Genomic DNA, 26,981 nt, shown 5'->3' on the forward strand with positions numbered 1-26,981 from the left:
CTTTCTCTTTATAGATTTTGTCGTTTGAAAACTGTAATTGCAGTAAGTTATTTCCTATAAATATTTAGAAGTTAATGTTTGACCCAAATGTGGAACACATCTGCATTTTTCTGTGGGAAACAGTCTTGGAATATCTGAGTAACTAGAATAAAGGAAGTGATCTTTATCACAAGTAAGTGGGGAATTTTCAGTCATCATGGCCGGCATCAACAGAGGCAGCCAAACACTAAATATATGTGAGTGGAACATAATTAACTACAGAAACAAGAGCAATGCACCAGTAATATCACACTGATTAAGAGCCTGTAGTGTGGACTACTCTAGAAAAGAAATTCACAGCATGTGACAATAAAATTATTTTGTTTCTGATCCATCAAACCTTTCACCAGAATGTTCCCTGAATAGTCTCGTCAAAGCCACCATGCTTTTGATGAGATGTTAGGGCAAAATTACATGTATTGTTTATTTATTTGTGCTAAATCTGACTGCAAAGTAGGCTATAATTTGGTTAGGCCAGCCACTGTAGATCTGAAACATTTTATGATGTGCTGCACCTCAGGGGCTGAAAAAAATATCTTGTATCCTGCAGTTTTATCAGTTATAAAAACAATAAAAAGGGATTCCATGTGAAATAAAGATACACATTATCCACACAAGAGCATCAACAAATTCATCTTTGGATAATTGTTTCAACAAATAATAATTTCACTGTAGTTTCACTCAATATTTTCACCTGGAAATCCATGACGTACCAGCAGCAGTTGACAGTCCCAGAACCATTAAACTATGAGGTTTATGAAGATGACAAGGTGTTGTAGCGACTTAAAAAAAGGAAGAAAAAAACAGTATTTCGTATATTTGTGCATTTTAATTTAGAGAACTGGAACATTATAGGCTGGAACCGAAAAATAAAACCAATAAAAAATAAAAAACTTAAATGAACTAATCAAAGAAATAAAGGAGGCTTCATCTTTACACCAAACGATCTTTGATTGTCATCCTTCCGCTCCGGCTCGTTTTGATGTCGTCAGTAGCGAGCGACGGGACAGCAGGCAGGCAGACGGCAGAGATGGCTGCTCCCGGGGAGCGGAGCGGTGGCGGACGGAGCACCGGCTGTCCGCGGGCGGTGAAGTCGTGGTGGCGCCTCGCGGTGCTTCTCCTCTCCGTGTCCTCCCTGCCGGCGGTCTCGGCGTTGGTGGAGGGTCTGTACTGTGGGAAGGAGGTGTGCTACGACGTGCTCGGTGTCACTCGGGAGACCTCCAAGTCGGATATCGCCCGGGCTTACCGTCAACTGGCCCGGCGGTACCACCCGGACCGGTTCAGGCCGGGGGAGCCGGGCTTGGAGGGGGAGACCCAGGAATCTGCACACACCAAGTTCCTGCTCATCGCAACCGCGTACGAGACGTTAAAGGTTCGTCCGAGAGTGTGGGAAGTTTGAAAGCTTTACAGTGTTTTGTTTTTTTAATTTCCTCATAAAAGTTTCATTTGTTGTAATATCCACCCGGAAACTATTTGTGCCATCATGTCTATTTGATCCAATCTTGTATTACCTCAAACTGTGCTGCAGGTTTAATTCTTCACTGCTCTGATAGTCCTAAAATAGACATGAAGTCAGCTTGTGCTTCCGATCCTGTAATATATCCTCTGATATTTGACCATCTCAATAGCGCTCCACTATTTTTAAGTTATTTTTATTTCCATATTTGTAACCTTGAACTTTTCTAGAGTAACCTTGCATGATTCATAGTCCAAAAACTGGGCCTTTATGCTGGTCAGTTCATCCTGTAAGCAAAGAGCTGTCTCCTCAAGGCCATTTGTCCAAAAAGCTAACTTTTGTCTGATTGGCCAGCTTCCAGAAGTCTGCAGAGGGGTAGAGACTTGTGCTTTAGAGTTGGGATATATTCAAACCTATAAGCAGAAGTTTCCCTTTTAAACCCAGTACAAAAACATGTTTAAACAAAATAAATCTTTAAAACATGACAGGAGAAAAAGTAATAACGTGGTAAAAAGCTTCAGACAGCTGGGCAAGGAGCACAAACAAATTAAATGCATGCAATACAAGCACTGATATTTTCTGATAACAGATTTTATTTGAGTATTCTTTTTGAGTATTCTGAGTGTCAGACTCTTTATTTCTTGTATTCTGGTGAATTTTTGTGCAGCAGTTTGTACAGATTTATGCATCCATGTACAAATTTATGAAAAATATCTTTCTTTAGGTAAAGGAAAACACAAAAATTAGACACCACTTGTCAAATTAAAGAAAAAAATAAGTCACATGAACATGAATATTCTTTACTTTTCTCATTAAATATTATCAGAGCTGACACATGCATAAACATGATGTATTTCATAGCTGATTTACACCCATGTTCAAAACTTTAAAAGTTGCCGCACATACGTGTATTTTTAGGACTCATGTTCATCTTGGCTTTGTTATCTGGCTGTTCATTTTATTGGTAGTTACTATAGAGATAAAGTACTTAATCTTAAATTCAACACCTTTGTCATTTACATTCAACCAGAGTCTAGAGTTGCAGGTAAAGTTTAATAATTACCATCAATTGCAGTTCAGTAAAAAAAAAAAAAAAAAAGAAGAAGAAAAAAATAGAGTTAAATAAAATGTATTGAACAGTTTTAAATTATTTCTGTAATTGACCTCAGTGTTGCTTTTAACAAAAAATGTAATTCTTTAAGAACTAATCATTTGTTCCATGTTATACTCTATCCACTGGCGTATGCTCTATTGCCAAAAGTCACGCATCCAAATCATTGAATTCAAGTGTTCCAGTTGTTGCCATGTCAGTGGATGTTGAGGCAGACAGTTCAGAGAGATCAACAACTTACTGTAGCATCAAACGGTGCAGACCTTCAAACTAGGGCTGGGCAATATGGCCTAAAATCCATATCGCAGTATAATTTGACGTGCGGTAACGATATATATCGCGATATATTCTTTTCTTCTGTATAACGTATTTTCCACTATAAGGCAAACTTAAAATCCTTTAATTTTCTCAAAAATCGAGAGTGTGCCTTATGTATGAATTCTGGTTGTGCTTACTGACCTCGAACCAATTTGGGCGTGCAGAAATCTGTTAAAAATGTTTTAGTACAACTTTGGTAAGCTGCACTGCTTGATGGATTGTCAGAGCATTACGACTGCCGTAGTGAGGAGCTTCGCGGAGTAATCTGGGTCCAAAACTCTGTCCCGCTCGGGTCCCAAAGTCAAACGAACACTGAGAGTTAAAAACGGTCTAAATTCTTTCATCTTTAATCAAATCATCAGCGTTGCTGCTTTACCAGGTGTAACAATTAAGTTTAACATCCAGGCATCCATGAAAACAGAAGTTATTAAATTTAACGGAGTTACAAGTTAACAGGAAGTTAGCTCGCTAGTTTACACCTAAACATGATATACCATGTTCTGACTGAGAGATTTTTGAAGCTAATTAAAACGTACAGCTCTGCTACCACTTCCAACATAAATGAAGACAGAAAACTAAACAGCAGTGGCGTTTGCAGGGTTACTGAAGTTGGACTACCTGGTAGTCTGTTGTGCTACGTAATTGCTAGCGACACAGCTATGTTAGCATAACATTAACACAGTGAAGCTGGAGGATGAACGCCAACTTTTTTTTCCACTCGATAAAAGTTAACGTGAGGGATTCTGGTGGTCAGGGACAAATGCAATCGCATAGCAGGATGCTATACACGGGCCAAACTTCAGTCAGGAGAACAACTGAGATTATTCATCCACAATACGAGGTTAGTCATTAATATACTGCAACAAGATGGGAATAGAGCAGCTGCGAGAGAATTCAACATTAATGAATCAATGTTACGGAAGTGGAGGAAGCGCAGTTTTTGGCTTTCCCCATATTTCAAAAGTGCTTCATCTCTTTGCTATGACTGTCGGCTGGCATAATTTGCAGATGATAATGGTTGTAGCTGCTGCGATGCTTTCGACCAAAACAGACGCAGCTTGATGACATCATCAACATGTGCTACCGCGATAGAGCGGTATAGTCAAAATCTCTATCGTTGGCCAAATTTATATCGTTTCTATCGTATATCGTTTATATCGCCCACCCCTACTTCAAACTTCATGTGGTCTTCAGATTAACTCATGAACAGTGTGTAGAGAACCTCATGGAATAGGTTTCCATGGCTGAGCAGCCTCATCCAAGCCTAACATCACCCAGCATGATGCAAACCGTGGGATGCAAGTGAAAGGGACCCTCAATGCTTCAGCGCAGACTTTGCACCAGTGCATAAAGCAAGGTTGATGTGGCAGAACTTGACTGCCCCTCGCAGAGTCCAGACCTCCACCTGACAAAACACTTTTGTGATGAATTAGAGTTGATTGTTACAGTAAATTTTTCAGTGCAGGAGAACTGGCTGATAAAGAGTTAGAAGGACGGATACTGTAGCTTTATTTTATTTGAAAGAAACACATTTAGTGTCCAGTGATCTGTCAGATTATAAAATTATAAAAGCAATTTCTGCCAGTTAATGTGCTATATTGACTGACAGAGAAAATGAAATGCAGCATGAGAGGAGTAGGATGAGTGGAAACCAGTATTTGACCCAGAGCTTGTTAGCTCTACTAAGACAGAAAACCAGTGTTTTCCTCACTCCGGATTAACAAACTCAATTCTCATAGGTGTTTTAATTCTTGGAGGAATTAAAACCTGCTGATCTTTGTGTGTGCAGGATGAGGACACGCGGCGGGACTATGACTACATGCTGGACCACCCTGAGGAGTACTACCAGCACTACTATGCCTACTACCGCCGACGGCTCGCTCCCAAAGTGGACGTCCGGGTCGTCGTCCTGGTCACCATTTGTGCCATCTCCATCTTCCAGGTAAGACCGCATACTGAGTAAGCCAGGTGATATTCAGGGTTTGCTGAACATCATCTGACTTATTTACAAACCTGTTCCCATCTCTCTGCAGTACTACAGCTGGCACAGCAGCTACAACGAGGCCATCAACTACCTGATGACCGTTCCCAAGTACCGCATCCAGGCCACGGAGATCGCCAAGCAGCAAGGCCTCCTCAACCGCACCAAGGAAAAAGGCAAGAACCGACGCTCCAAGGAGGAGATCCGGGAGCAGGAGGAAGAGGTGATCCGCGACATCATCAAAAACAAGATAGACATCAAAGGGGGTTACCAGAAGCCCAACCTGTCGGACATCCTGCTGTGTCAGATCGTGCTCTTCCCGTACTACCTGACCAACTACGTGGCATGGTACGTGTCCTGGGTGTACCGCTTCACCATCTGCAGAGAGGAGTATGGAGATGAGGAGAAGCTCTACATCATCAGGTCAGCTCAGGCTTAAGCTACAATATGAATGCCGGGATGAATGACATGAAACATGTTTAGAAGTTTCTCACCTTGCTTTATCCTCAGGAGGCACATGAAGCTGTCCCAGACTCAGTTTGACCGCCTGGAGGAAAGCACCAAGCGGACCTTCCTGGACAAACAGCTCTGGATCAAAGAAAACTTCGAGGTTGGTCACAGTCAATTCTTTCTTTTGCTTCTTCCCTCCTACAGCCTCCTCCTTGGATATTCCTGGTACATTTTTAGTTTCTTCTTCCTTACTTACTTCATGAATAAAAGCTAATCCAGCTCCATCCTTTAAAGGCAGCTGGTGTTAGTTTGACCGCAGGTCTTTCAGGTGTTGCACAGACTTGCAGCTGGTGATGATGGACCTTGTCCTTTTCTGCAGCCTCAGTAAGCTCTGCATAGCAGGGCCAGGTTAAGACTACAGTCAGCAGCTGCAGTCTAAGACAGTGGTGCTCTACATCCAAACTGTGAGATGAAAGATTTGAAACAGTTTAATGATATCAGGGAATCACCTGACAGAAAGGAATGGAACTAGCCAGACTGGACTTTCAAAGTAAAGGCCATTGCATACCGGTGATTGGTCAGATTAGTTTATTCAGATCGCTGCAAATTCATCCAATAAAATTATGATATCTGTGTGAGCGTCTTTTACGTGTCTGATGTGTAAATACCTTAAGAGTGTGGCAGCTTTCCAGAAGTCAGTCATGTTGTTGTTGTGTAGTCAGCATCTTTCAACAGTTACTCCTGACCAGTCAGAAACAAACCTACCTGTAGCTCCTGCTTCCAGCTTCACCTCTTTTGTCCGTGCAGAATCAGAATTCTTAGACCCAATAGCTGTGATGGGAAGAGCTTTGGTACAGCCTTATGGTTTCAGATACTGCATCCTCCGTCAATATATTAGCCCTTCGAGGATCCTAGTGGGACATTTTGTGCCATTCCGTTTTTTATTTTTATCCTATTTTCGCTGTGCTGAATTAATTTAGCGAATATTTGTTCAGTTCCATACATTATCTTAAAATGTCTTTGTCTTTCAGGTGTACAGAAAAGAGCAGGAGGAGGAGATGAAGGTGAAGATGGCAACCGACACGAGGATGAAGCGGTACCGCCGCTGGATGAAGAACGAGGGGCCGGGCCGGCTGACCTTCATCGACGACTGAGCGGCACAGAAAGCATCCTCGATGACGGACACGCCTGCCTCGGTGCCAACACACACACAGAGGGTCGCCGCGCTGTGTGAGAAACGTACCTGTACAGAAAGATTATATAGCAGAGATATTTTCATAGCATTCGGGCCTCTGACAGGACGACGGAGGGAATAAACTGTGAGCTGAAGCTTGAGATTTTCAGTAATTTTTTTTATATCATGGCTATTTTTTATTATGTTTTTGTTTTCCAAACTAAGTAGAGGGAAGTTTAATAATGATTCAGTAATTTTTTTTATTAGTATTTTTGGTTTTCTCCTGCTGGTAAAAACACAATGAGTGACTTTTGGAGCTTGAGGTGTTATTAAGTGATTTTCTGTTGGATGAATAACCAGGCGGCTGCTGGTTATTATACCAAAGTGTCCTTTGGTAAGACAGCGACGGTTAGAAACATCAATCAGAAGCTGTTTGAACGCATAAGAAACAGCTTCAGTACGTTATTTCTTCCAGGGCTTTTCTGTCTCTGATGTGCTGCTGAAGCTTTTTTTATCTGAAGAAAATGAGACGTGGTGTTTTGGTATACATTTGTGTAAATGGAAACCAAAGTCACAGCTGCGGTTTCACAACAGCTGATCTTTGTCACCCGCTGACTCTTTTTATCATCATCGCTCTCCTCAGAAGTTCAGGTGGCTGCTTACCGTTTACTGCATTTCAGAGGTTGATTTTACTCTGTGTTATTTATTGTTTCCACGTTTCGTTTTTTTCAGTGGCAAAGCGAAATTAAAGTCACTCTGAAATTAACCTGCCCTGTGGTTTTCTGAGCGCTAATCAAACACTGCCAGGAGAATGCATAAAATTGTCATGCTATATTCAGATACATCTCTACTCTATTTGACTCATCATGAGTTAAAGAGTGTCTAGTTATTTTAAGTAATTTGTGGTTAATGAAGTTGCTTCATTAACCACAAATTCAGTTCAAGTCATGCTGGCTTGCTTTCTTTTACAAACTTTAACGGAAACACTTGTTTCCTCTTTCACATGTCAGAGGGGTGGAGCTTTAAACCCTCAAGTCTGAAGTAAAGCAGCTGCTGTTTAATAGAAGTACCAGAACTGCAGTTCCTCTAATGTCCACTGGAGGCTGGCTCCAAAAGTGAATGAGTCCACAGTTAAAACAAACATGTTTATAACCTGATACTAAAAAAACTGTTCTGAAATTAATTTCTGCCTTGAAAACAACAGCATGATTGGTTGGATATGTAGTACCAATTAGCACTGCCACCGCATACCAAGGACGAGTCCTGATTCAAACCTCAGCTACTTGTTAACCCAGATATAATTATCAGGCATTCGGTCATGGTGAAGACAAGGTGCTGAAGTTCAAATCGAGCATCAGAGTGATGAAGAGAGGTGATTTACCTGACTTGCATCTTTGTTGGTGTCACACAGGCTGTCTGAATATATCAGAAGCTGCTGACCTGCTGGGATTTTCCCCAAAAAACATCTCCAAGGTTTACAGAGTACGGTCAGAAAAACAGAAAATATCAAGCAGTTAAAAATGTCTTCTTGATACCAGAGACCAGAAGACAATGACAACTCAAACAACCACTCATTACAACCAAGGTATGCAGAAGAGCATCTCTGGACTACAGCAGCAGAAGACCACACTGGGTGCCACTCCTGTCACCAAAGAACAGGAAACTTTGGCATAAAAAACTTAAACATGGATCCATCCTGCCTTGTATCAACAGTTAAGGCTGGTGGTAGTGCTGTGATGGTGATATTTTCTTGGTACACTTTGGGCCCCTTAGTACAGACTGAGCATTATCTAAACACCACAGCCTGCTTGAGTGTTATTACTGACCAGATCCATCCCTTAACGATCTCAGTTACTGGATTCTGGAATATGACATATAGCTCTGTGTACTCAAGTAGAGCACCTTTGGGTGGAAAAGGAGATTCACACCATGGCTGTTTAGCAGTCATGTGACACCATTATGTCAATATGGACTAAAATCTCTGAGGAAGGTTTCCAGCACTTTGCTGAATCTGCCATGAAGAATTAAGACAATTCTGGAGGCAAGTGGGCTTCGACCCAGTACTTGCAAGGTGTACTATAAGTTTATGGTGAGCATATAAATTAATATATTTTAATATCCTTCAAAGACCTCCATATAATATGAAAACTAAAACAACCACTTAAAGCTTTCAAACAAAAAACTAAACTGATCTAAAATCAGAAACGGAGAAGAAAACTATAACATCTCTTGTGACTTACCAAGCTTCACGAACCATTGTGTTCAATCTGAAGAGCTAGACTATGATTCCTATTTGATGTTTCAGAGTGAAAAATATAAAATAAAATCATTTAAAAATATATGAAATGGCGATGTGGCTCTCCGGGTAAACAGTGCTCTGCCTTTGTTTGAACTATAATTAAATCACACGGGAGCATGTGAGCACTATACCTTCATTGCTCAGTCTGAGCTCTAAATCACCGGAAAATGAACGATGGTAGAAAGAAGACAACGCACACCGTGTCAGGTTTTCCATTAACAATAAAAATTATTAACATACATTTTTTTTAAACATACAAAAACAAACAATACAAGGCAAAAGGATGATAGAAGGCCCATGTCATTCCAACATTAACCACAATAATCTGGTATCATAATAAGAGCAAAAATGAACCAACATAACCTGGCTGGGAGTCGAGTCTTAGCAACGACGCGTTATTTAGTTAACTGATTAAAATAGTGCCGGCTGAGATGATCACAATCATACTTCTTTTTTAATGAAAAACAAAACAGATACACAAGTGCAGAGACTTACAGACCTCACAGAGGGTCTATCTTCTTCTTTTTTCTTTTTTTAAAGAGCGGTTATAATAATAATAAGAGCTTTAATCTGCCTTTGCAACTAACTACATTACAGGAAGTACACACACTGAAGGCTTCACAAAGAAAAACTGTTCTGTACATCGATTCAGCCAAAGCATCCAAGCACATTTCCACCGTCACAAACAGCCTGAGCAGTGCAATCAAGTCAGCTGGCTGCCCTCGTGTTTGGAGTTCACCGGCTTTGACAGCAGCCTGTAGGAGATCCCCATTTATCCCACAAATGTAGACGAATGACAAAACACTGACTCAGAACAGACCCAAGTATTTTAAAGGGAACCTATTATGTTTTTCCATTTTTTCATCACAGGTGTACACCTACAATTCAGCACCAAACTGCACAGTGTGTGTGTGTGTGTACGCGCGCGGGAAGTGACTCTCTCCCAATTAGTGAGCAGTTGCCATGGCAACAGAAACATGAACGCCAACAGCAGTTGAGCTGTTTCTGCAGTAGTAAATAAACTGCAAACCGTTACAGTCAGCCTGGATTGTTTAAGATAATATCATATGTGCATTTGTGATGCAATAAAAATGCTATTTTTAAATACTGATTATGATCATTATCAGTTGTGTTATATTGTGGCACTTCTTATCAAAACCATTATTGTTTATAAATCTGAGGAAAAAGTTTAAACTTCAGACTGCTTTGAACTCATTTTTTTTTTCTACTCTTGGCTCTGCATGAAGTCAGAGAGAGTGGATATCCCTAATATGGTCATCTGACAACAGAAGCTCCAACCACCTGTATAGGGAGAGGGGCAATTCAGAACAAAAGGGGAGGAGCTAAAACTGTTTGTTTCAGATAAGCAGAGTTGATTATGATTATGTTTTATTTTAAGCTTTCAATTATTTTATTGAATCTGTATGTTATGGAATTAACTTATGAGTTTCATAATTTTTTACTATGCTATTGTTGCTCGTTTTTTCTTTTCCCATGCTAAAATTCACAGCCTGTACAGAGGTTTGGCAAGAACCAGCACATCATGCTTCCTCGTGGAGGGAAATCTGCAGTATAAATGATGTTTGCTTGCTTTTTAGGGATTATTTTATAATTCTGAATCACACAAAGTGACTCCAGTAGCAATAAACAGAATAGGTTCCCTTTAACTTAAGTTCAAATAAGTACAATAAACAGTAGTTTTTAGAAAACCTTCAGTCTGGAGTAAATCCAAATAAAATAAAAAGTACATCTGTGACAAAACAAATTCAAACCTTCACTGGCTGTTAATCTCTTTATATACTAAACACGACCAACTGTGTCCTCTCTTACTGCATACATGCTGTGAAGCAGACCAGATCACCTTGTAAGCACCCACAGAAGCTCTTTCCAAGACGTCCAGGAGAAGATCTGATCTGCCCACGAGGAGTCTGTGATCTTTTGGTTTGTGTGTAAATACAAACTGGGATATTTTCAGTTATAATGTTATCAAGCCAAACATGGAAGTGAACCGGATTTAAGCTCCCAGCGCTCTTGACAAAAGTTTCAGGTCTCACCAATGGTTTCAAGGTTGGAAACATGACTGTAGCGCTACAGCAAATCTGTCTGTCCTCGTGCGTTCTGGTGACTTCAAAAGTCCAACACACAATACAAAGTGTCCAGGAAGCATTCTTCATGCCTCCAACCTTTCAGGTTTAAGGAGCATTAAGTCAGGCTTTCTGCTCTCAAAGTCTGTTTTTCCATGAATAGTGACACAGCCAGGTGTTTGCCCGCTATCCATGACAAGTTTTTTTTTTGTTGTTGTTTTTTGTTGTTTTTTTTAAACAAACTCCAAAAGGACAGAAAGGGCTTTGGCCATGGTTCAGTTTCGTTTTCTCAGCCCCATTTTTCCTTCTTTTTTTTTGACGACTTAGAAAAGACAACACGAGAGTAAATCCAAAGGCTTTAGTGAAATCACGAGAAAAAACAAAACAAAAAGCAATCATCTTTAACATCAAACAACTTCACGACAAGAAGGGGGAATTTTGGCAAAGACGAAAGCAAAAAAGGAACAAAAACCAAAAACTTTTCTTTTTTTTTTTAAATCACAGTTTGGAACTGCTGGAGATTTTAGATTAGCTTCTTTTTTTTTTTTAACATGGGGTCTGTGTGAGTAGCACACAATGTGATGAAAATAAGCTTGGTTTTCTCTGTACAAGAGCCAAACAAAAAGTGTAGTTTTTCCTTCATCCAATCAGATGGGCCACAAATTGGCATTTAGGATATTTCCAAAGGTCATTTTGATGTTTTCAACAGTTCCTTTTTCAGAGAGATGTCACCAAACCACCCGGCTTGGATGAAGTTTGGGCCAACAGTTTCCAGGGCTTTACAAAGTCCAGCTTTGACATTAAACTGTCAAAATGGAACCAGTTTGTTTCACTTCCTGTCTTATGGAGTTCTGTTGTATGGAAGCCCATTTGTACCAAGAAAAAAAATGACCATTTAAATACAACAAAAACAAACCAACAATAAAAGCCTTGCTTAGTCAGACTTATGAAACATGACCCTATTTTAAAGGCAAAGATTTTATCTCACTGAGCAAGGATTGTATATCATTAGTTTAAATATTAGCTAGCAAGTCAAAGTATTATTTAATCTGATCTTAAAATGAAATACTGTTTACTTAGTTCAACATCAACATAATAAGTGAATACTTTTGGCTTTGTTTGTAAAAGTTTGTAATATTAAATAAAACCGATGTCGGAAATGAATCTAAAAAAATAGTCAAGATTCAGATTTTTTTTTCCTATCATTTTCTTTGAACAACTAAACTAACTAAACTTGTAAAATGAAAATGATTGGATGTTTGTGGACGTATTTGCTGAATTAACCCCTAGGAACAACCAGCATTTCTGGCTGTCATGTTCTACCTGCATATAAATAAAAAAAAGTTAAATCACTGTCAGACAATCCTCACTTGCTTTGCTCTGTTTACCTTTGTTACTGGCCAACAGAGCCTGAACTACAAATTCTGCATATTCACACAGAAATGCAAATGTATGAATTCATGATTCAGTGACGCGTCGGCGCATCTAGCTACCCTTCAAAACAATCTGATTATTCGGATTTAGGGCATCATAATTTTTACTTAGAAATATTGTAATACTGCCTTTAGCATGAGTATTTTTTTTAATCATGGCAGAAATGAGCTTCCATACATGGTAATGCTAGGCAGATGGAGAAGTTATCGTCAACACTGAGATGTGGCGTCTGAGTCCAAACACCAACTCCTCCTTCATCGTGACTAGAAATGTTCCAGTCCAAGAATCCTTCTTCTTCTTTATCATCTTCATCATAATCATCATCATCATCTTCATCTTCTAGTCTGTTTGATTTGTTGATTTCTAGTCAAGTCCCTTCCCACAACCGGCTTCAGGCTACATTTCTTCACTGGGAGTCTGCTTGTTTTTCTGTGGCCAGGTGAGCTTCAGTAGAAAACATGACACAGAAATCTTTCCAGAAGAATCTTTAAATGCTCAAGCAAAAAAGAGATGGCTACTATTGATCTATTCACAAGATCGCTGTTTAGTACAAAAAAAAAAAAAAAAGGAAGCCTCTTCTTGAATCTAATCCATGTTGTATTATTTTCTAATCTAAAATTGATCTTTTACATAACTTTCTTTTTTTCCAGAAATGTAACACAGGGCTTCAAAAGCTTTTAGACCTATTAAAGGTAACTTTTTCCTATTATTTTAAGGGTTTAAAGGAGGTCTTTTTTCCATTTTAAACCTTCCTGCAGAGAAACAAGTTGACTCGCAAAAACGGCCTTTATTCTAATTTCACGCTGTGAAAAATCTTCTTTTCAGTCTTTATTTTCATCTTTGATGGTCCGAAGAACAAGTCCGGGTTAAATGCTTCAGATGTTTTGACGTGTGCTGCATTTTCTTTCCATCTCACTGAGCTTCAGGAAATCCACAGAGTCTTACGAAGTTTTGACCAGGTCATACACATAAATGAGGAAGTCATCATCAAACTTGATGAAGTAGACGGACGGCTTGGCCTCTACCTGGTGGATGACCATGCCTGTTCGTTTGCCGCCGTCCTCTTTGGCGTACTCGACCTGTTTACCCACCAGGCTGTCTACCACCTCGCCTGGCTCCCTCTCTGTTGGGACACTGTCATCTGCAGGAGAAAATGAGACAGGTGCTAAAACAGATGTGTGTGTTTGTTTGTTTTCTTAAATAGGTAAAAATGTTACAGATTCACCAACATGTTTGCATTTTAAGGTTTTAGCCCATTTTGCAATGTTGAGGTTGCACCCGACAGGTTATCGTTTTAAATCGGTCCTAACACTGAGACAGAAAGTACTGTTCCAATTTAAAGACCTACAAACTCCCGCTAATAGGGGTGGACATGAAGTCTATTTGGACATTTATTTTTGCACTTAGTTTTACTTTTTCTCCATCTGCTGTATAGTTTCATTTCTATGGGCTTTTTATTCTCACTTACTCTTTGGGTCAGGTTTAGGCCGGGCTCTATGGAAGGCCTGATAGTGACTCATTATGTTCCTTTGTGTGTTTCTCTATCCATGTGCCAATCCTTTTACTGCATTGGCAGTGTATTTGGGATCATTGCTTTTCAGATGGTATTGCATGGTGGATCAAAATCTAATGGTATTTGTCTGGATTCATGATTCCATGATGTCCAGTTACAAACCATGACAGAGGCTCCACCATGCTTTACATGGCTCACTGTTGTACCTCTCCCAACCTCCTCTGTACACACTGACAATGAGTTGAACCAAAATATTTCAAAGTTAAATTCATCACTCCGTCAGAGCTGCTGCAACTGATTTTCAGTTCAGTTGTTGTCTAATGTGTCTCCCCGTTTCCCTTCAGTAAGAAAGGCTTCTTGACAGCCATCCTTCCACTTAAATCAATTCTGATGAGGCTTCAGTAAACAATAGATGTAACACCTGAAGCTCCAGATATATCTCTAACATCATGTGTCAGGTCTTTGCTGGATTTTATTCCTCCCATTTCTCAAGGACATGATGTTCAGTTACTGTTTATCTCGTGTCTATAGTCTTTTTCAGATATTTGAAAAAGTATCCAATGTCAAAAGAAAACCTGAAAGATTTCCAAAAAGCCTCATGATGAAGAACTACTGCTGAAAACCGCTTTTTCAAAAATCAAAAGAAAGTCTGCCTCCTTAAAAGCCATGTAGTTAAAAATAATAAATAAATAAATTAGGGTTGAAGCAAGACTTCTGCACAGTACTGTGCTTGGTTAGGTTACTGTTAGGGGTAAATCTGACCCTTTACACAAGTAATCCTTCAAGATTACTTTACAAAAACTAGTTGTACGCAAGCAGCTTTGATAAAAGTGCATTTTTTCCTACGGTCCATGAATAAGAACAGCATGAATGGGGATGGACAATTTCTCCCAAAAGCCAATTGCTGCCCAACAACTGCAGCTAACCAATGTATATATAATGTATGGAGGTGAGACTGTGCAGCACAACTTTTAGACAAAATTAAAAGCAGAAATATTGGAAAATATAGAATAGTTCATTTAGAATACAATCCTTACCACATAGAAAGCACATCAACTTTCATTTTATTTAAACAGAAAATGGCCTTTAATGTGGACAACATATGCAAATATGATCCAAATGCTCGGCAGAGTCTCTTTAAAAATTTATTTCACTCACTAGAGTCGGGCATGATGCGCAGGTCTCCTTCTTTGTAGTCGTCCAGCAGCTGGTACATGTACAGGACAGGGTCTTTCTCGTAGGTGATGTAGAACCAGCTGGTCATGATGGGAGCCCGGGCCAGCACCATACCCCTCCACTCCTCCTTCGGACCCTCCTCCGTCTCAAACATGTGCTCCACCGCTTTACCTATCATGGCATCGGCCAGGTTGACGTCTGTCAGACGGGACTTAGCTGATGGGGTCAAAATGAAATCACGATTCATGTTACTTGTTTACATGTCTGCTGTGTCCTTTAGACGAAGAAGAAAAATAAAAGGGTTTAAATTATGTTCAGCCTTACCAAGTCTGTCGGGGAGCACTTCCAGTCCCTGAACCCTCTCATCTTTATGAAGCTCCAAACCATAAACACAGTCAAATCCATCATACTTTATCAGATAGAGAGACGGGTTCACAGGCACCTGTGGGACACAAATACCCAATTTTTGTGCTTGTGTCCACACAACCTCATAAATTAATGCAACAGTAACATCATAATAACATTTAATAATATGACAGCAACAGAAAAATTAAGGCCAAGTGCCTAAAACTGCAGTTTTTTAAATAGTTTACTAATTAATTATGTAAGTTAGGAAATGCTTTACCACTCTGTTGAGCTTTACCTTAAGTCAGGTATAGGCAACTCCAGGCCTCAAGGGTCCATGTCCTGCAGGTTTTAGATGTGCCCTTAATCCAACACAGCTGATTCAAATGGCTAAATTACCTCCTCAGCATGTCTTGAAGTTCTCCAGAGGCCTGGTAATGAACTAATCATTTGATTCAGGTGTGTTGACCCAGGGTGAGATCTAAAACCTGCAGGACACTGGCCGTTGAGGCCTGGAGTTGCCCACCCCTGTCTTAAGTAATTCAAGTCACTGAAATACACCTCTCTATAGGGTGTGTAGTTTCTGTCTTGCAGTTACCTCAGAAGTAACTAGCAACAATAAATAACAAACAGACCACCCATTAGTGTGCTCTAGTTCTGGTGAGTGAAATCCAAGTATTTCATTTGCAGGCATCTCTCTGTGCAATGCTAACCAAGCAAGCCAGCATTAGCTCCAGTTAAGGTCAATTCTGGCTATCAAAAAAAATAACATGGCAGCTGCCAAAACGTTAACACTGAAGCTTCAAAACTGGTGGTATCAGAGTGGTCACATTGTTCTTTTATATCTTTAACACAGAAGAAAGTGAGCTCAGGTGTATACAGACAGAATGAAGTGACATATGATTGGACAGTTTATAGAAACCTCTGGTTACCTGGTCGAGTACAGTTCCTTTCCAGATCACATGTCCTCCTCCTTCCTTCCAGACGTGTTGGATCCGGCAGCCAACGATGTTGCGTCGAGGCTGCGACAGGACTTTGGTGGGCGGGCCGAGGCTGCTCTTATGCTTCCTTTATGCAAACAATACAATCAATGCTCCCTGCCCTTAAAAAGTTGCACACGAGAGCAAATATTCAGGCCGGATAAAAATGAATGAGCCGCAGCGCGTCTTTACTCACTTGTGCGGGTTCTTTTTCTTCATCATATTGGCAGAAACACCTGCATGCCCTGAGGAGAAACACACGATACAGATCATTTACCAAACGGCAGCTTCCTGCTCATATAAAATGGTGATGGTTTTATGTGTTCCAGCCTATTTACTGCAAGTCCTGGATATTTCCTGTTACTGCTCGCCTTTATTAGAGACATTTGAATTAAGGTGGAAAAACACCCAGGCACTGACTCACATACTGCTGCATCACTTTGTAACAAACAGCACGTCTTCTGATGTAGACTCGGGAAGCCACAGTTATTACCAGCTCTGAGCATTCATCAACCTCCTCTGAAAGAAAACTGGTGTTTCTGCTCTAATGCTTTTAAAACTGGACAAAAAAAAAACAACAACAAAAAAATCACATTCGATTAGAACTGAACCATCCAAATACTGCATTTATAGCCAGAAGAGGGCAAACCAACAAAACAAAAGACATATCTATCTGTAAAGGTGGATTTTTAAATTTTTTTTGGAAAACTGAGATTTTCTGTTTTCTTTTTTCTTTTTTTCTTTTTTTTAAAAATCCCATCCACATGTGCAGTTTTGAAAAAATATCTCCATCCACATGTAAACACTAAAAACAAAATGTTGGCCAATCAGGAGTCTAGAAGCCTGGGAGGGAAAGAGTAAACAGGGTTTTGTACCCTCACAAAACCTTAAGTACTAACGAAAAGTTTTTGTTTTTCTGGAAAGGCAGCTAATTAGGTGTTACTTTTCAAGTGCCTTCATCATTTCAAATATTAATAACTAAAGACAGTATTTTGAGTGTTGTGTGGACTCACAACTTAGGAAAGAGCAAACTGCATACAGCATACATAGATTTTATTTTTTTTTTTAATTTTATTTATTCAAAACCAACATCAGGATTTGGGTTGTGAGAGCGTCTGTGTTGAATGTAGAAGCCACGTCCGAAGTTCACTCTGACGCCTCTGTCTTTCTAACTGGAGGGGCAGTAACTGTGTGTGTATATGTAAGCGTGTGAAACTGCAGATAGTAAGATTAACAGCAACAGTATTTTGTTTATGTCCGCCATTGAAGAAATTCATCTCATGTAAACAATTACGCGCACACTGTGACGTGAAAAACAGTGCACACCTTTGACATTGTGTGACTGAATCTCCGTATTCCTCGTCCACACGTAAACGCAAAAACAGTTTTTGAAAATCTCCAGCCTGGCAGGAGTTTTTAAAAAATTCTGTTTTCAGTGATCCAAAATGGCATTTATGTATAGAAAAATCTGCGTTTTCAAAAATACCCATGTACGTGTGGACGTAGCCTAAAGAAGAAAATGTGATGATCCCTCATGTTCAGCTGATAGCGCTCCACGTTTGTTCCCTAATTTAAGTAGGCTAGATTCCTAAACTGCTTTTACATGGTAAAGTCTTTGCTAACCCTTCAACACTGCTGTTTCAAACTGTGATATGATGTCACGTCAAAGCTTGCCACCAGGGTCGTTTCTTCACAGATTCTTTCTAGGTACTTCACCAGGATTTGACAGTGTGTGGTTGTCAACATCTCTCTGTTAGCACTGTGACTGTCAGCCTACTACTCTGCCGTCTGCCCTGTGTAAGTTTTGATCCCCCCCCCAACCTCAAGACAGATAAATAGTTAAGAAACTGGAAAGACGGATGAAGTTTATAATTCATTTAAAATATTCACCAATTCACCTGCTCTAATTTGAGTCTCATATACAGTCCAAACTGAATATTTAGGCTCAGCCTGTGTTCTTCAGTGGCTACATTAGCCTTTAATTTGTGAACACTGAGACATTTAAACACAGTGACCAAAGCTTAGGGCTTCAAAAGTAAACACTTGGTTATGTTGGACTCTCTCTTTGCAGCAAGTTTCAAGGAGATTTTAAATGAATGAACCCTCTGAGATCCAAACACGCCTAACCCAAAGAGGCGTGTTATAGTTTCTGTGAGTCTCTAAGGCTGCTAGGATCAACTTGTGTCAAAGTTTCATGAACTTCATCATTTCACAGTGAGTTCACCGTCATGCACTTCTGCATGACTGTCAATTTCTTTGTGGCTGTGTGGCCCACAGAGACTTTGTACCACAGTGCAGCAGCAATGCATGCACCACTCAGGCTGACTTCATTAAAAGTACAACAGGAATTTCTACTCATCACTGCTGCTTGCAGTTGTCAGTATCTCTAAGTCACCACTACAACCATCTTTGGATTTGAATGACAGGTCTTACGAGGTATGATTAAGACTGGTCAACTATCTGCATTCATTTCTAACACACTGGACTTGACTGGAAATGCAACAGAAAACAAACACTATTTCTGTGCAGCAGTGTGTGTCGGGGCAGTGAGGGCGTCCTGACCTGTATCAGCTGTGTCTCTGTGTCCCGGAGTGTTCTTCATTCATCTGGAGGCAGGGGGGCAGCCAGGCTGCCCGGCCACACAGCTACAGCTCAAACCTGCCAAGGACAAAAAAAAAAATTTAAAAATTAAAAAAAAAACAAAAACACAGAGGAGTTATTATCTGCGACTTTACTGACATCTAGTGGTGGAAAATGTTTGTACATGATCAACAAAACATGATGTCAGAGCCTTTCTGTTTTGGGAATTTTCCATTCAAACAGGTCCAACACAAGTAGAGCTTGGTGGGGAACAAAGACCAGATGCAGGGGGGGAACTCAACAACTCTGACCCCATTTAACTGCTTAAACATTTTAATACTAAATATAATACTCCTTGATCAGGCTGTGCTAACTACTATTGCCTGTATAATACATGCACATATCTTTACATACATAGAACATGTTGGTATCAAATATTATGTGCACTGGGAGGAAGAGGTGAAGTGACATTTTTATACTGAACTTTTTCCTTCAGCTCAAATCACTATACACTTCATCCAATCACACACCCACTTGCACACAGCCTCAGTCTTTTCTTCCCTCCTTAAGCTGTTTATCTATGGTGCACACACTTACACCTAGAGGCTCGGCACCTTGATACCGTGACTGTTTTCATTTGTATTGTTCACGGAAGACAAAATGTTTAATAAGCACACAATTATGCAACCAGATCCCAGACGTAAGAATCAGAAAGATGATGGGACACAACTAAAGTATTCTCACATGTGAAGCTGAGGATGAGTGTGGTCCAAATCTATGAAATAACATCCCACTTTCTACTAAATAGAAACTTCAAATCACCAATATGATTGGTGACAAGCTTTTTTAAATTGGGGTTTCATTTCCTTAAGATTAAGAGAGATTTTTCTGTCAAATGTCAGAAATGACAAAAAAACACTAATTTCTGTTAAATACCGTAAGATTAACTTGTCTTTGCTGGATGTCAGCCAGTTTTACAGTCCTGTGAAAAACTAAATTCACCCTAAGTGCTTGCATAGGAATTAGGAGGGTAAGTAGCAGCAAGGTGTTGTTAATCAAAAACAGAATGGTCCAAAACTGGATATTTTGTGAGTTTTCTGGTCTGGAGCACTCAAGTGTGCACAGGAACAAATCAACAATAAAATGGCCGAAAAAGAATCGAGGTGATGCAATGGCCCAGTTAAAGTCCAGACCTCAACCTGACTGAAATGCTGTCGTGGGACCTTCAGAGAGCTGTGAAACAACAAATGCCTGCAAACATCAATAAACTGAAGCAACGTCATAAGAAGTGTGGGTCAAAATTCCTCCACAAGAACATGAGGGACTGATAGTCAAACATTACTTCAGGTTACTCCTGCTAAAAGTGAGTCTACAAGCCTCTGAATCACAGGACGCACTTAGTTTTTCACAGAGCTGCAGAGAGTCCTGTGGAAACTTTCTTTCACACACGACTGAATGTGCATCATCAATCCACAAAGACCCAACAAACAATTAGTGTTAGAATTATCATCACATAATGGCTTTAAAATTACACCAATTTTATCTAAAAGTAGAGACAAACTGAGGCGGTTACTGAGGCTGTGCAGTGGTTACCCGGTCTGCAGTATTCAGCACAGTTGATGAGCGGTTCAGCAGGTCGCTTTCCAGGACCTGGAGCTCGTTTTCCTCAACCCTCTTCAGCAAAACCAGATTCAAACCTGTGACAGGAATCATTTCATTAAACAATTATTCAGCACCGATGGCTTTCTCGCATTAACTCAGAAAATAACCCTAAATGTTTTTGATGTTACAGTAAATGGCATGTGTCATAATGAAGTTCCATGCTATGATCACATCACAATAACATCTTCATATTTAAATTCTCTCTCTGTTAAGGTCTGACAGATCGACCAGTAAATTGACGGCATTGCCTTCGGGCTCGGCTCTCAGTTTACCACAACAGACCCGACAAAATCTGCATGACTGCAGAATATCGCGAATAAAAACAAATAACAAAAGTAGAAAAACCTTAAAAAGTGAAATCTAGACAAAATATGGAAGATTACATTCAGGCAAAAGCATCGGGACACACCCAAGAGCCAGAGCCGACCCACAAACAATCTCAATACCGCCTTCAAAGAAAAATAAACAGCCACAAAACCCCAAAATATTAAATAAAAAGAAGCATGTCAATGGATCTTGACTTACATGATTATAGTAAGTCGGTACTTCAAACTAATTTTCTGTGATAAACTGTGACAATTTCACTTAAACATGTAATTAAAATCCACCAGTGAAAGTTTTGTAAATTTGGTAGTTACTAGAAGTCTTCCATTTGACAGCCATCTTCAAAGCACACCTGTTCCCTCAGATTTTATTGATTTATAGCAAATTCCAGGCGAGGGACAGGATATTCAGAACAGGTTTAAGGGACAGAGAGAGATGAATCTGCCATCCAAACTGAGCATCGGCCCTGAACTCTGATCGCAGGCTGCAATATTTATCAGACCCTCTTAACTTTGTTTTATTCATCAGACGGGAGCTTGAACCAACACACAAACTCGGTTTCTGCAAGAACAACCAGTCTGTGGTTAACCGCCTTGCTCACAGGCATGCCTAAATTAGACACAGCACGCCGCCTGACTGTCAAACACGAAAGATCGTGAAATCTTTAGTCAATATCCTGATCTGAAAACTGACAACACAAGCGCTCACTTACCCACCATCAGGCGGGAACTGGTCAAATCAGTAATTAGAATTAAAGACCTACCTCTATACATGCACTACAAAAGCTTTTCCTTGAATATTACATATTTTTTCGTAACTGGCAACAGGCCACGCTGCACCTTGTATCTCACGTTGGAAAAGAGAGAGCAGGTTTCATGTCCTGAACATGAGACGTCAATTATTAATCAGTGGAGCCTGGGAGGAAGGCCTGCAGTGTATTATTTATCTGTATGCGGGTTGTTACGTATCACATCTGACCCCCTAACTACTCACTGTCTGCTGTGCTCAAGACTTCAAACCTACACCTTCAAGACTTGCCCCGACTGAACTCCACTGCCATCTTCCCAACAACATGGGAAATCTCTGTACGTCTGTCCATCCCTCGCTTCTTCATCGATCTTGACAACGATTTTTCGAATCTACTTCAGGCCTGGTGGTTGAACTGCAAAATAACTGGTTGTGACATGAACTTTTCCCTGCTTTGAGGCGAGCAATTGAAGTGACTGCTAATTAGGGCTGTGACACATGATGCAGTCTACAATAATACTGCTATAAATTTTAAAGTGATTACAAAAAGGTCATATAATATAAAGGTGGTATGAGTTTATGTTCCCTTAAACATAAAACGAAACTTCAGACATCCGTGAGAGCGAGAGCAGCGTCTCAGCCTCCATAAATAAATGCTAATAACATTTGTTTATGTTATTAGCATAAACAAATGACTAATAATAAACAACGGAGCACTCGCTTGCTGCACCAAATTACTGATGCAGTTGCATGGTAGAAAAGGAGGGCTTTAAGTAACTGGTTAACAGGAAACATCCCAGGTACAAAATATTTTTCAGTTTCATTATGTGAAGGTTACACTACCTGAATTATTATTATTCTCTAAGTATTAAGCAGTTTTACTATACTTTTACTTAAAGTTTCCATTGAAAACGCAATGTAGGCAACTTCTGTTCTTGACTGTTCTTTGACTTATGCTTCATCACTGCTATAACACAGTAACGCTGCTGCCTGCAAGCTGCAATCACACAAAAATATTGTTCAGTATTTGTTTTTACCTATTTACGTCATTATCGCAAATTTCCTTGAAATTTCAAATAATTTTGAGGCCATCAGTGAAATAACAGACGCGTGAGAGCTAACGAGTTAACAAGCTAACAAGCCAGATGTTGACTTTGTTTAAAAACAGCAGTCTGATTTTATACTACATTTTATTTAACATTGCCCAACGTTTCCACGCTGTATACTTCTGCAGAAGAATGAGCCATTGTGAATCTCTATAAACGCCCACTTTAGCAAAAATTAATGCCATGATTTACTACTAAACTGCCCGAATCTGACTGCTGACATCCTGTTCACGATCTATTCACAGAAACAAAAAAATAAAACCCCCCACCACATAACCTCAGCACCATTTTTAATCATTTTAAGCGTTCCCTGTGAGTTTCCTCTTCTTCTAACCAACATTTTCTACTGGGGTAAGCAGCTGGATGTGTTCTTTCAGTATGAAGGTATTCTATTCGTTTTAAATCAACCATAATCAAGCTCCATCTTTGTGAAACCGGCCTCAGAGGCTGTATGTTTCCTACTCCCTTCACTACTGATTGCTCACTCGTTGGGTTGATCCATCAGCACACGTTTCACAATAAGAGAGCAAATGGTTTGGTGCTGGGCAGCAGAACTAGCGAGGAAAGAAAAACGGGTTTTCTGATGGTTTTATCAACAGAGCAGATGTTCAAACACGCTCCCGCTCACCTGCAGAGGAGACTAACCCACCAGAAACACCAGAGACGCTCTGCAGTGCTTGGCTGCAGCTGGTGGTGATTTTCCTCTCGTTGCCTGGAGCAACACAGGATTAGTCATCTGCCGTCCTGAGGGGAAGAGGAAATCTGGACAGCAACGAATCAGCGTCATTCGGTCCAACTAATAGCTCACTTGCATTCATTTCCTGGAGAATTACCCCATCAGGGCTGACAACATTCCCGAGCTTAACCCGTAACCAAGTGTGAACCTTAAAGATTTAACACCTGAGCTCACGGGGACTGGAAAGAGCTGCACATCCCCGCAATGTGACTGCGTGAACAGATCAGTCTACACAACAACAGTAATACGAGTACTCACACACTCTGTAGGGGTACCGTAAGGAAACCCAGACTAGAAAAATCTATGGAGGAATTCTGGGGTTCTTTCACCTCCCAAAACATCTGGATTACATCAAGTCCCAGCACTGCCCAAACTGTTCTTCAGGGTTGTGATTCAGAAAGTAAAATAAATCTAGAGTTTCCCTAACATGTGCTTTTAAACAGTGTAACACTGAGCCCAAAAAGGTTTCTGGCAGGTTTGGTGTTCTGGTGTCTTTGACGGCATAGCCACTCATTTAGATTCTTATTATGTTGACTTTATATAATTTATTCATTTTCTTCATGTTTTTTTAAATGGTTTTCTTTCATTAATAAACACCAGATGGGCGACTGTATGATCATCACTGACCTATGGCAGCTTGTGTTATAGACTACAGGCATCACTGACAATGATGTACCATGGACAATGGGACATCATTGTCCATGATAACAATGATAACAATGATGTAACATGGAAGTGTCAAAAACTGCAGTTCCTCTAATGCCCACTAGAGGCTGGTTACAACAGAGTCAGTCCTCATAGACCATCATGTTAAAATGTTTGCAACCTGATAAAACAGTTTTGGTCTTTATGGATATTTTCCACCTGCATGGCAACTATACAGTCTACATAACGTTTATATAAGTCACCTGTTGTGATTTTGCTGAGGTTTAAAGTTAGGGGCATGGCCTCTTTGACAGACAGGTGAATGCTGAAACAGGTGACTGTAGCAACATTAAAGCATATTAGCTTTGAGCTTAGCAACCTTTCACTTGCTAAGTGCACAAAGTAACCACGACACTACTGGCTTCAAGAAAATTTGTAAACTGTAAAGTTGGCCATTTTAACAGCTTTAACAACTGTTGGAGCCTCTAGTGGCCATTAGAGGAACTGCAGGGTTGTTGGTGTTTTTGTTTTTTTGCTTCATTTTTCAGCACTGGAGGTCTGGACACTGACATAAAATAGAAAAGGAAGAGGGAGGAGGAGGTGCAGTGACTGGCTTACTAGTGCAAAAATACATCAGAGCAGATAAACAACAGGAGAGACACACAGGTAAGCTAAAATTAAAATAGAAATAGAGAAACTAAAAGGTGGTGTTAGGTAGAGTCGGTGTCACCTTCAGGTTACACAAAAAAGCAGGACTGGAAAATCAAATATTTAACATTCACTGGGGTGCTAAGAAAACAAAAAGACAAAGAGAAAAATACACATTCACTCCCAAACCTTACTGATTTTCTGTTCAGTGAGGGAAGCAACAGCAGGTAAGCTACAGCTTCACCTGGGGGACCAGCCTCCAGGTGACCTTTGCTTTGATTTGGTTACAAGTTGGCACAGGGGGCGTAGCTACCATCAGGCTGGAGGATTTAAATCCGCTTCCAGTAACATGCAAAACCAATTACTTTATTGGCTGCATTTGACTGAGACAATGCAGCAAACCCAGAGGCTGACTTACAAACACTGTTTTTAATCTGCAGCATGGCAGCAGCAGCATGAGCCCCCACACCTCTTCCTTTATTCTCTGCAAGGGAGTCTGATGAGCATCGAGCTAACCTGCTCAGTTAGAAAAAATATGTACACAATAATCATCATACAGTCATCATCTGCACTGACAAAACGACCAAGCAGGTTCTGCAGGGCCAGCGTCAGCCATGTTGCTCGGTTTCTTTTATACTCACTATTATTTACAGCTCCAGATGAGAGGGGAAAGGGGCGGATAGGGGCCTCAGAGTTGCGGAAGACAAGGGGGCGTCCGGGAAAGGCATTTCTGCGGAAAAGGCAGCAGTGTCCCAGACAGAAAGGCAGCAGCAGCAGCGGCAGACTGGGTTAGGTCCGTCTGCCGCTGCTGCTCCCCCCGCCCCTCCCCTCCCCCTCGGCGGGAGAACGTAACCAACAAAACGAGCGCTCACGGTGTTTTTGTTTCTGCTTGTTTACCTGCGCGCTAACTAGCTAGCTAGCTAGCAGACACGTGCATGTTTGTTTCCGTCTTACCGTTGATATCATTTAAAACACGGAGGCCGAAGAGGACCGTGAACGAGGGACTTTCTCTCGCCTCCTGCTGTCTGTCCACAGAGCCCGTTTCGACTTCACAGGAACCTCTGAGACTCCACGGCCATCTCACCACGAAGAGATAAGCTAAAGGCGGCCAGGCGCCATGTTTCCGGTCAAGCCTTCCATAATAAAAGCGCCCAAAAGAAAGACGCGCAAAACTTTAACCACACGAACGAACAAGTTCACTGTTTTGTGACGAAGTTATTGGTGCCACTGGAGGAATTAAAAATAAATAAATAGCTATAAATTAGGGGCTGGACAAGTAGAGACCAAGCTGGAAAAGTTAGTAGAAAAAAACAAATTTTCATGAATTGTGTTTGGGTCATGTATATGAAAAACAAGCACATTTGCAGGAAAAAACAGCCACGTTTATGAGAAAAGACCAATTCATAAGAGAAGTAAAAGAAATTGACACACTAGGGAGAAAATGTAGGAATATGAATGTGGAAAAGTGTCAAATTCATTACAAAAAAGGGGACATTTACAAGTAATCTGCAAACTTGTTAGAAGAATGGTACATTCATGAGAAAAACGTTGACAACAAAACACAGACAAATGTATGAGGAAAAGCAAGCAAATTTGCAAGAAAACAACTGCCACATTTGCAAGAAATAAACAGGAAAAGTCATAAGAAAAGAAATCTGCCAAATTTATGAAAAAAATTGGTAACTTGACAAAAAAACTAAGTAAATTCATGACAAAGTTTAAGGGGAAAAAACAGGAAAATGTGCAAGGAAGAAATTGCAACTTTATGGTGAAAAAACGTCAATTTTCTAAGGAAAAAAAATAGTCAGAGAAAAAGAAAAGGTAAATTTATAGATAAAAGTTATACTTAACTTTGCAAGACATAGACATGATATTCTTTATTTTCTGAGGTTGCATAGGAAAGACACTCACATATTGAACTTGAATGATACAAAACATTATTACAACACCAGCAAATTCAAATCATATCAAAAGCATTTAAAGAAAGGAGAAGTAGAAGCTGTTACTCATAGTCCTTCTATATTTATTTCACAAAGGTATTTTTTTTCTTAATTTTCATATGTCAAAAAAAATCTAATTTCCTATCAATTTATTTAATTTAACTTAATAGTCATACAGGCGAGAATAAAGCCTTTATTGTACTCCAGAGCCACACTTCCGGCGGTATTGCTGC

At 40.1% G+C, this 26,981-nt stretch overlaps 2 protein-coding genes across 6 annotated transcripts; one reads left to right on the top strand and one right to left on the bottom strand.

Moving 5' to 3' along the window:
• Positions 1-1,001: 1,001 nt before the first annotated feature.
• dnajc25 (DnaJ (Hsp40) homolog, subfamily C, member 25) lies at positions 1,002-7,295 on the top strand. The gene is made up of 5 exons (XM_084934593.1): positions 1,002-1,411; positions 4,714-4,866; positions 4,958-5,328; positions 5,416-5,515; positions 6,387-7,295. The coding sequence occupies exons 1-5, from the start codon at positions 1,022-1,024 to the stop codon at positions 6,507-6,509; spliced, it is 1,137 nt and encodes a 378-aa protein (XP_084790719.1). The 5' UTR covers positions 1,002-1,021; the 3' UTR covers positions 6,510-7,295.
• Positions 7,296-9,031: 1,736 nt separating this feature from the next.
• Positions 9,032-25,920, bottom strand: LOC146383384 (spindlin-1-like). 5 transcript variants are annotated; one of them, XM_084934597.1, is made up of 9 exons: positions 25,763-25,920; positions 23,408-23,541; positions 20,534-20,637; positions 18,923-19,018; positions 16,557-16,605; positions 16,313-16,448; positions 15,360-15,477; positions 15,018-15,251; positions 9,032-13,487 (listed from the first exon to the last, which is right to left on the bottom strand). In XM_084934597.1, exons 4-9 carry the CDS (start codon positions 18,960-18,962, stop codon positions 13,288-13,290), a joined length of 777 nt encoding a protein of 258 aa, XP_084790723.1. In that variant the 5' UTR covers positions 18,963-19,018; positions 20,534-20,637; positions 23,408-23,541; positions 25,763-25,920; the 3' UTR covers positions 9,032-13,287. The 5 variants fall into 5 exon arrangements, with proteins under 5 accessions (XP_084790723.1, XP_084790720.1, XP_084790721.1 ...); XM_084934594.1 differs by lacking the exon at positions 23,408-23,541; XM_084934595.1 differs by lacking the exons at positions 23,408-23,541; positions 25,763-25,920 and adding an exon at positions 25,450-25,727.
• Positions 25,921-26,981: the final 1,061 nt, after the last annotated feature.

This window comes from Perissodus microlepis, chromosome 7 (assembly GCF_051167445.1).
Source record: "Perissodus microlepis isolate ML-2025 ecotype Zambia chromosome 7, ASM5116744v1, whole genome shotgun sequence".
Taxonomy (NCBI): Eukaryota; Metazoa; Chordata; class Actinopteri; order Cichliformes; family Cichlidae; genus Perissodus; species Perissodus microlepis.

Excerpts from the sequence above, each read along its gene's own strand:
- dnajc25 (XM_084934593.1), top strand. The coding sequence starts at position 1,022 with ATGTCGTCAGTAGCGAGCGACGGGACAGCAGGCAGGCAGACGGCAGAG. Across the intron at positions 1,412-4,713 it reads CCGCGTACGAGACGTTAAAG|GATGAGGACACGCGGCGGGA; the intron begins GTTCGTCCGAGA and ends TTGTGTGTGCAG. Across the intron at positions 5,329-5,415 it reads GAGAAGCTCTACATCATCAG|GAGGCACATGAAGCTGTCCC; the intron begins GTCAGCTCAGGC and ends CTTTATCCTCAG.
- LOC146383384 (XM_084934596.1), bottom strand. The coding sequence starts at position 18,962 with ATGAAGAACACTCCGGGACACAGAGACACAGCTGATACAG. Across the intron at positions 16,606-18,922 it reads CAGAGACACAGCTGATACAG|GGCATGCAGGTGTTTCTGCC; the intron begins GTCAGGACGCCC and ends GTTTCTCCTCAG. Across the intron at positions 13,488-15,017 it reads GCGCATCATGCCCGACTCTA|ATGACAGTGTCCCAACAGAG; the intron begins GTGAGTGAAATA and ends TTTCTCCTGCAG.